Consider the following 10464-nt stretch of genomic DNA (forward strand, 5'->3'; position numbering starts at 1 on the left):
GTGCTCCGGTTTCCTCCCACAGTCCAAAGATGTGCAGGTTAGGTGGATTGGCCATGCTAAATTGCCCTTAGTGTTCAAAATTGCCCATAGTGTTGGGTGGGGTCACTGGGTTATGGGGATAGGGTGGAGGTGTGGACCTTGGGTAGGGTGCTCTTTCCAAGAGCCGGTGCAGACTTGATGGGCCGAATGGCCTCCTTCTGCACTGTAAATTCTATGAATCTATGAATCTGTGTCTCTGTGTGTATCTGTGTCTCTGTGTGTGTATCAGTGTTTCTGTGTGTGTATCTGTGTCTCAGTGTGTGTATCTGTGTCTCTGTGTGTGTATCTCTGTCTGTGTGCGAGTATCTATGTCTCTGTTTGTGTATCTGTGTCTCTGTGTGTGTATCAGTGTCTCTGTGTGTGTATCTGTGTCTGTGTGTGAGTATCTGTGTCTCTGTTTGTGTATCTGGGTCTCTGTGTGTATATCTGGGTCTCTGTGTGTGTATCTGGGTCCCTGTGCGTATCTGTGTCTCTGTGTATATCTGTGTCTCTGTGTGTGTATCTGGGTCTCTGTGTGTATATCTGGGTCTCTGTGTGTGTATCTGTGTGTGTGTGTGTGTCAGTGTCTCTGTGTGTGTATCTGGGTCCCTGTGTGTATCTGTGTCTCTGTGTATATCTGTGTCTCTGTGTGTGTCTCTGTGTGTCTCTGTGTGTGTATCTGTGACCCTGTGTGTGTATCTGTGTCTCTGTGTCTGTGTGTGTATCTGGGTCTCTGTGTGTATATCTTGGTCTCTTTGTGTGTATCTGTGTCTCTGTGTGTATCTGTGTCTGTGTGTGTGTGTGTCTCTGTGTGTTTATCTGTGTCTCTGTATGTGTCTCTGTGTCTGTGTGTGTGTGTGTCTGTGTGTATATCTGAGTCTCTGTGTGTGTATCTGTCTCTCTGTGTGCATCTGTGTCTCTCTGTGTGTATCTGTGTCTCTCTGTGTGTATCTGTGTCTCTCTGTGTGCATCTGTGTCTCTGTGTGTGTATCTGTGTCTCTATGTGTATCTGTGTCTATGTGTGTGTATGTGTGCATGTCTCTGTGTGCATATTCTGGTCTCTGTATGTGTGTGTGTGTCTCTGTGTGTATATCTGTGTCTCTGTCTTTGTCTCTGTGTGTATATCTGTGTGCCTGTGTGTGTGCCTGTGTGTGTGTCTGTGTGCCTGTGTGTGTGTCTGTGTCTCTGTGTGCGTATCTGTGTCTCTGTGTGTGTATCTGTTTCTCTGTGTATGTATCTGGGTCTGTGTGTGTGTGTGTGTGCCTGTGTGTGTGTCTGTGTCTCTGTGTGTGTGTCTGTGTCTCTGTGTGTGTCTCTGTGTGTGTCTGGGTCTCTGTGTGTGTCTGTGTCTCTATGTGTGTGTGTCTCTGTGTGTGTATCTGGGTCTCTGTGTGTGTCTGTGTCTCTGTGTGTGTATCTGTGTCTCTGTGTGTGTGTGCCTGTGTGTGTGTATCTGGGTCTGTGTGTATCTGTGTCTCTCTGTGTATGCCTGTGTCTGTGTGTCTGTGTGTCTGTGTGTATCAGTGTCTCTGTGTGTATCTGTGTCTCTGTGTATCAGTGTCTCTGTGTGTGTATCAGTGTCTCTGTGTATCTGTGTCTCTGTGTGTCTGGCTCTGTGTCTCTGTGTGTGTGTCTGGCTCTCTGTGTGTGTGTGTCTGGCTCTCTCTCTGTGTGTATCTGTGTCTCTGTGTATCTGTGTCTCTGTGTGTCTGTGTGTCTGGCTCTCTGTGTGTGTGTGCCTGTGTGTGTGTATCTGGGTCTGTGTGTATCTGTGTCTCTCTGTGTATGCCTGTGTCTGTGTGTCTGTGTGTATCAATGTCTCTGTGTGTATCTGTGTCTCTGTGTATCAGTGTCTCTGTGTGTGTATCAGTGTCTCTGTGTATCTGTGTCTCTGTGTGTCTGGCTCTGTGTGTGTGTGTGTCTGGCTCTCTGTGTGTGTGTGTCTGGCTCTCTCTCTGTGTGTATCTGTGTCTCTGTGTATCTGTGTCTCTGTGTGTCTGTGTGTCTGGCTCTCTCTCTGTGTGTGTCTGGCTCTCTGTGTATCAGTGTCTCTGTGTGTCTGGCTCTCTGTGTGTCTGGCTCTCTGTGTGTGTCTGGCTCTCTGTGTGTGTATCTGTGTCTCTGTGTGTGTATCTGTGTCTCTGTGTGTGTATCAGTGTCTCTGTGTGTCTGGCTCTCTGTGTGTGTCTGGCTCTCTGTGTGTGTCTGGCTCTCTCTCTGTGTGTGTCTGGCTCTCTCTCTGTGTGTGTCTGGCTCTCTGTGTGTGTCTGGCTCTCTCTCTGTGTGTGTCTGGCTCTCTCTCTGTGTGTGTCTGGCTCTCTGTGTGTGTCTGGCTCTCTGTGTATCAGTGTCTCTGTGTGTCTGGCTCTCTGTGTGTCTGGCTCTCTGTGTGTGTCTGGCTCTCTGTGTGTGTCTGGCTCTCTGTGTGTGTATCTGTGTCTCTGTGTGTGTATCTGTGTCTCTGTGTGTGTATCAGTGTCTCTGTGTGTCTGGCTCTCTGTGTGTGTCTGGCTCTCTGTGTGTGTCTGGCTCTCTCTCTGTGTGTGTCTGGCTCTCTCACTGTGTGTGTCTGGCTCTCTGTGTGTGTCTGGCTCACTGTGTGTGTCTGGCTCTCTCTCTGTGTGTGTCTGGCTCTCTCTCTGTGTGTGTCTGGCTCTCTCTCTCTGTGTGTCTGGCTCTCTCTCTGTGTGTGTCTGGCTCACTGTGTGTGTCTGGCTCACTGTGTGTGTCTGGCTCACTGTGTGTGTCTGGCTCTCTCTCTGTGTGTGTCTGGCTCTCTGTGTGTGTTGGGACGTCTCTTTCTGGATGTGATCTTGGTCAAGCGAAACGAGGCCTGTGAATGGCGGGTGGCCAAAGACGGGAAGTGTGCCAGGTGCCAAAGAGTTATCCGTGCACTCGGCCCGCTCCCGCAGGCGACCGAGAGCCGCCCCGTATCGTGGACGAGTCAGCACTTCACACAACCCAAGCGATTCCTGTGGGTGCTCGGCCCATGGGGCACGTGTGCGTCGCTGCCGAGCCTCCCAACCAGACCGCGACGCCCGGTAACGGCGGGAGGCGACTCGGCACACCCTGCAGCCAAACCCCCAACACCCAGGGGCCCCTCGAGGCAGCGGCCCGCGTGCGGGGCCCCTGAGGGGAGCGGCCACCCATCAGGCCACGGAGCGAGTCCCCGACCGGCTCAGGGCCCTGCAGGCTCCGCTGGTCATTCGGAGAGATGACGGAGGCCGTGTGCCGCTGGGGGCTTTGCAACAGCGCGGAGACGGTGCCAAGTCCTGGTAGATTCCCGCTGCAGGTTTCACTGCCACCCGGCACGCGACGGCATTCACGCGCGTGTGCTCGCTCCCAGGGAGTGCGCGCGACACCCTCCCCCCTGGGGCCACCGCCGGCCCTCTTGGCGGACCGCCCCAGGGACGGGTGGGCTGGCCCTTGGGGGGGGGGGTGAGGGGTGCCCTCCGAGGAGCGGTTCGGGGGCCGGTGACAGAGGCCCAAGCGGCCGCCCGGGCCTGCTGTTGCGCCTCGGCCTGCTGAAGAAGGCCCGATGTGCTCGGCCCTCCCAGCTCTACCGCTGGGCCTGGGGGCTGGTTCAGCACCGCGGGCTCAGCGGCTGGGCTCGTAACGCAGGACGAGGCCCGCAGCGCAGGCTCAGTCCCCCGCACCGGCCCTCCCCGAACAGGCGCCGGAATGTGGCGGCGAGGGGCGTTTGCAGGGGCAGGTTAAGCGTTGCCCGCGTTGTTGGCGGGGGGGGGGGGGGGGGGGGGGGGGGGGGGTGAATCGCGCCCACTGTGGGTGTATCTGTGTCTGTGTGTGTACATGTGTGAATCTGTCTCTCTGTGTGCATGTGTATCTGTGTCTGTGTGTATGTGTGTGTCTGTTCCCCTCCGCCTGTATCTCTGTGAACGTGCAGGATTCCAATCTCTCCTCCTTCCCGACCAGCCTCGTCGAGCCCGTCTCTCTCTCTCTCTCCCCCCCCCCCTCCACCCCACCTCTCCCTGACCTACCCTCCCGTCGTCCGCCCCTCTCCCTCCCACATTCCGCCCCCTTTCCACACATCTCCGCCTCTCCGTCTCTCTCTCTCTCTCTGTGGCTTTCGCTTTCAGCTGCCGGTGTGTTTTTGTCCATTGGCCTCTCTCTCTCTCTCTCTCTCTGCCTTCCTCCATTCTCCGGGATTCGGCGGGTCAGCAAGGCCCTCGGGAAAATGAGCTGCACCAAGAGACTGAATAAGGTAAGGATTGGGGAGGGGGGAGGGGTTTTGGGGGGGGGGGGGGGGGCGGGGGGGAGAGGCCGAGGACGACGGAAGAGAAAGGACCTGAATTGATTGAGGAATGGGGTTTTTTGTCTCTCTCTGCTGAAGGAGGATCCGGGGCGGGCGGCCGTCTGGAGAGGGAGGGAGGGGAGGTGGGGGGGGGGGGGGGCGATTGGAAGCCAGGGCCCAACTCGCAGGCTTCAGGGAGGGTTTCCACCGGCAACCCCCCCCCCCCCTCCCCGCAAACCCACCGAGAGGTTTCTCCAGGGGAAAACCAAACAGGGGCGAAGGGGGAGGAAACGCAAGTGAAAGAGAAAGAGGAGAGGGAGGGAGGGAGGGGAGGGAGGGAGGGAGGGGAGGGAGGGACAGTGAGGGGAGGGAGGGGAGGGGAGGGAGGGACAGGCCCGATTCCATCCAGGAAGTGTCTGCGTTGTGACAGCCGCAGCTCACACTCACTCACACACACCCAAACACTCACTCACACACACTCACACACACTCACTCTCACACACACACAATCACACACTAACACACTAACACACACTCTCACACACTCTCTCACACACACTCACTCACTCACACACACACTAACACACACACTCACTCACACACTCTCTCACACACACACTCACTCTCACACACACACAATCACACACTAACACACACACACTCACTCACACTCACTCACTCTCACACACACACACTCACTCACACACACTCACTCATACACACACATACACACACCCAAACGCTCACTCTTACACACACACTCACTCATACACTAACGCACACACACACTCACACACACACACTCACTCTCACACACACTCACTCTCACACACACTCACTCTCACACACACACAATCACACACTAACACACACACTCACTCACACTCACACTCACTCATACACACACATACACACACCCAAACACTCACTCTTACACACACACTCACTCATACACTAACGCACACACACACTCACACACACTCACTCTCACACACACACTCACACACACTCACTCTCACACACACACACTCACACACACTCACTCTCACACACACACAATCACACACTAAATCACACACTCACTCATACACACACATACACACACCCAAACACTCACTCTTACACACACACTCACTCATACACTAACGCACACACACACTCACACACACTCACTCTCACACACACACACTCACACACTAACACACACACACTCACTCACACACACTCACTCACACACACTCACACTCACTCACACTCACTAATACACACACATACACACACCCAAACACTCACTCTTACACACACACTCACTCATACACCCAAACACCTTCTCACACACACACTCACTCACACACACTCACACTCACATACACTCACTCACACACACTCACTCACACACACTCACACTCACTCACACTCACACTCACTCACACTCACACTCACTCACACTCACTCACACACACTCACACTCACTCATACACACACACTCACACACACACACACTCACACTCTCTCACACACACACTCACTCACACACTCTCTCTCTCACAGCCCCCTCCCCTATCCCTACTCCTCTCCAGGAACACCCTTCTCACCCTCGGAATCCCTCGCGCCAACACAAACCCCGTTATGCTCCTGTTGACCCGCCTAAAGAAGGCCTTCGGGATAAACACGGGGAGGCACTGAAACAGGAACAAAATCCTTGGGAGCACCATCATCTTAACTGACTGCACCCCTACCCGCCAGGGACAGCGGCAACGGTCCCACCTCTTGAACCCCTCCTCCATTTGCTCCACCAGCCTTGTAAAGTTAAGCCTATGCAGGGCCCCCCAGCTCCTGGCCACCTGGACCCCCAAATATCTGAAGCTCCTCTCCGCCCTTTTTAGTGGGAGCTCGCCAATCCCCCTCTCCTGGTCCCCTAGCTGAACTACGAACAGCTCGCCCTTCCCCTTATTGAGCTTGTACCCCGAAAAGTCCCCGAATTCCCAAAGCATCCTCATTACCTCTGGCATTCCTCCCACCGGGTCCGCCACATACAGCAGCAAGTCGTCCGCATAGAGAGACACCCTATGCTCCTCCCCACCCCGCACCAACCCCCTCCAGTACCTCGACTCTCTCAGTGCCATAGCCAGGGGTTCAATCGCCAGTGCGAAGAGCAGGGGGGACAGGGGACACCCCTGCCTCGTCCCCCGATGCAACCAAAAGTACTCCGACCTCCTCCTATTTGTGGCCACACTCGCCATCGGGACCTCATACAACAGCCTAACCCACCTGACAAACCCCTCCCCAAACCCGAACCTCTTCAGCACCTCCCACAGGTACCCCCACTCTACCCTATCGAAGGCTTTCTCAGCGTCCATCGCCACCACTATCTCCGCCTCCCCCTCCCTCGCCGGCATCATGATAACGTTCAAAAGCCTCCGCACATTCGCGTTTAACTGTCTCCCCGTCACAAACCCCGTCTGGTCTTCATGGATGATCTGCGGCACCCAATCCTCAATCCTCGTGGCTAAGACCTTCGCCAGCACCTTGGCATCTACATTTAGCAAAGAAATCGGTCTGTAAGACCCACACTGCAGGGGATCCTTGTCCCGCTTCAGGATCAAGGAGATCAGTGCCCGGGACATCGTCGGGGGTAAAGCCCCCCCTCCCTTGCCTCATTAAAGGTCCCAACTAACAGCGGGCCCAACAGGTCCATATATTTTTTATAGAACTCGACCGGGAAACCGTCCGGCCCTGGTGCCTTCCCCGCCTGCAAGCTTCCTACGCCTTTGATCAGCTCCTCCAGCCCAATCGGGGCCCCCATCCCACCACCAGTCCCTCTGCCACCTTTGGAAACCTCAATTGGTCCAGGAAACGGCCCATCCCTCCCTCCTCCCGTGGGGGCTCGGATCGGTACAATTCCTCGTAGAAGTCCCTGAAGACCTCATTATTGCCAACCCCACTCTGCACCACGCTCCCTCCCCTGTCCTTAACTCTCCCGATCTCCCTAGCTGCGTCCCGCTTCCGAAGCTGATGCGCCCCCATCCGGCTTGCCTTTTCCCCATACTCGTAGACCGCCCCCTGGGCCTTCCCCCACTGCCCCTCCGCCTCCCTGGTGGTCACCAGGTCGAATTCGGCCTGGAGGCTGCGCCTCTTCCTCAACAATCCTTCCTCAGGTTCTTCCGCATACCGCCTGTCTACCCTCACCATCTCCCCCACCAGCCTCTCCCTCTCCCCCCGCTCCCTCCGCTCCTTGTGGGCCCTAATGGAGATCAGCTCTCCCCTCACCACCGCCTTCAGCGCCTCCCAGACCATCCCCACTCGGACCTCCCCGTTATCGTTGGCCTCCAGGTATCTCTCTATGCTTCCTCGGACCCGCTCACTCACCTCCTCGTCCGCCAATAGCCCCACCTCCAAGCGCCACAGCGGGCGCTGGTCCCTCTCCTCCCCCAGCTCTAGGTCCACCCAATGCGGGGCGTGATCCGAAATGGCTATCGCCGAGTACTCGGTATCCTCTACTCTCGCTATCAGCGCCCTGCTCATAATTAAAAAGTTGATCCGGGAATAAGCCTTATGGACATGTGAGAAGAATGAAAATTCCCTAGCCCCCGGCCTTGCAAATCTCCAAGGGTGCACCCCTCCCATCTGGTCCATAAACCCCCTCAGCACTCTTGCCGCCGCCGGCTTCCTACCCGTCCGAGACCTGGAGCGATCCAGTGCCGGATCCAGCACCGTGTTAAAGTCCCCCCCCCCCATTATCAGGCCCCCCACTTCCAAGTCCGGGATTCGGCCCAACATGCGCCGCATAAAACCCGCATCGTCCCAGTTCGGGGTGGACACATTGACCAGCACCACCCTCTCTCCCTGCAGCTTACCACTTACCGTTATGTACCTGCCGCCATTATCTGCCACAATGCTCGACGCCTCGAACGACACCCTCTTTCCCACCAAGATCGCCACCCCTCGATTTTTGGCATCCAGCCCCGAGTGAAACACCTGACCTACCCACCCCTTCCTCAGTCTTACCTGGTCTGCCACCTTCAGGTGTGTCTCCTGGAGCATGACCACATCCGCCTTCAGCCCCTTCAGGTGCGCGAACACGCGGGCCCGCTTGACCGGCCCGTTCAGTCCCCCTTACGTTCCAGGTTATCAGCCGGATCGGGGGGCTACCCGCCCCCCCTCCCCCTCCGACCAGCCATAACCCCTCCTCGGCCAGCCACGCGCCCGCACCCCACACCCGGCCCGTTCCCCATGGCCGCTGACCCCCGTCCCAACTCCCTCTACTCGCTCCAGCTCCCCCTTGACCATACCAGCAGCAACCCCGCCCCCAGCTGGGACCCCTCCTAGCTGCTTTGCTCCCCCCATTGCACTCCCGTAAGCCAGCTGACTCCTGCTGACCCCGGCCGTTCCCGCCTCTCCTTCGACTCCTCCCATTGTGGGACATCCCCTTCCTCCTCCATTACCCACCAGCGGGCTCTCCGCCTCCCCCTTCCATCCCAAGCGTGGGAAACAACCCTCACTTCCCGGCACCGGCCTCGCCCCCTCCAGCCTTCACTCTCTCACACACTCTCTCTCTCACACACTCTCTCTCTCACTCTCTCTCACACACTCTTGCTCACACACTCTCTCTCACACACTCTCTCTCACACACTCTCTCTCACACACTCTCTCACACACTCTCTCTCTCACACACTCTCGCTCACACACTCTCTCACACACTCTTGCTCACACACTCTCTCTCTCACTCTCTCTCACACACTCTTGCTCACACACTCTCTCTCACACACTCTCTCTCACACACTCTCTCTCACACACTCTCTCACACACACTCTCTCTCACACACTCTCACACATTCTCTCTCTCTCACACTCTCACACATTCTCTCTTTCCACCTGCCGGGCCCCGCCTCCTCTGTCCGCAGCTCCTTTTACAGGCCCAGTCCCCTCACCCCCGACTCGGGCCTCCCCCTCCCCCGCCGGGCCCCACCCCCCCTACCGGCCATCCACCCCCTACGCCGTTTACTTGCCCCCCTCCAAGAGCCCACCCGACAGACCCAACCAAAACATTGCCCAACCCACCCTAACCACCCACACCGAACCAAAACTAAACAAGATCAAAGACCCCCCCCTCAAAATGTAACACAGCAACAGCAATCCGCGACCACCCATCCCGACCCTCAGTCTGTGTCCAGTTTTTCGGCCTCAACAAAGGCCCACGCCTCCTCCGGGGACTCAAAATAATGGTGCCGGTCCTTGTAGGTGACCCACAGTCACGCCGGCTGCAGCATGCCAAACTTCACCCCCTTCCTGTGCAGCACCGCCTTCGCTCGATTGTACCCGGCCCTCCTCTTCGCCACCTCCGCACTCCAGTCCTGATATATCCGAACCTCCGCGTTCTCCCACCTGCTGCTCCTCTCCTTCTTGGCCCACCTGAGCACACACTCCCGATCGACGAACCGATGGAACCGCACCAGCACCGCCCGCGCAGGCTCGTTAGCCTCGGGCCTCCTCGCCAACACTCTATGGGCCCCTTCCAGCTCCAGGGGCCCCTGGAAGGACCCCGCTCCCATCAGCGAGTTCAACATGGTGACCACATAGGCCCCCACGTCCGGCCCCTCCGGGAGGCCCAGGATCCGCAGATTCTTCCGCCTCGACCGATTCTCCATCTCCTCGAACCGTTCCGGCCACTTCTTGTGGAGCGCCTCGTGCGCCTCCACCTTTACCGCTAGGCCCAAGATCTCGTCCTCGTTATCGGAGATCTTTTGTCAGACCCAGCGGATCGCCACCCCCTGGGCCGCCTGGGTCTCCAGCAGCTTATCGATAGAAGCCTTCATCGGCTCCAGCAGGTCCGCTTTGAGCTCCCTGAAGCAGTGCTGGATAACCTCCTGCTGCTCCTGGGCCCACTGCATCCACGCTGCCCGGTCCCCGCCCGCCGCCATCTTGCTCTTCTTCCCTCGCACCTTCTTTGGCTTCACCATCACTTTTCTATCGCCCCGCTCCTGGTCCAAGCCAGACACAGTCGGGGGAATGTTGCAGTCTTCTTCCCACACCGGGAAATGTCGAAGAAATGCCGGTGGGGACCCTGAAAGGAGCCCAAAGGTCCGTTCCAAGCGGGAGCTGCCGAACGTGCGACTTAGCTCTGCATAGCCGCAACCGGACGTCTGCTCACACACACTCTCCCACACTCTCTCTCTCTCACACACTCTCTCTCAC

General features: G+C 57.1%; 1 protein-coding gene across 1 annotated transcript in view; it reads left to right on the forward strand.

The window, feature by feature from the left end:
• Positions 1 to 4036: 4036 nt before the first annotated feature.
• The window catches only part of LOC140410101 (ubiquitin-conjugating enzyme E2 L3-like), an 81091-nt gene continuing 74663 nt past the window's right edge, over positions 4037 to 10464 (forward strand). Inside the window, exon 1 of the mRNA XM_072498040.1 lies at positions 4037 to 4240. Coding sequence (XP_072354141.1) covers positions 4214 to 4240 — 27 coding nt within the window. The 5' untranslated portion in view covers positions 4037 to 4213. The remainder of the gene's footprint in view (positions 4241 to 10464) is intronic.

The sequence above is a fragment of the Scyliorhinus torazame genome, chromosome 4 (genome assembly GCF_047496885.1).
Source record: "Scyliorhinus torazame isolate Kashiwa2021f chromosome 4, sScyTor2.1, whole genome shotgun sequence".
In the NCBI taxonomy this organism is placed as follows: domain Eukaryota; kingdom Metazoa; phylum Chordata; class Chondrichthyes; order Carcharhiniformes; family Scyliorhinidae; genus Scyliorhinus; species Scyliorhinus torazame.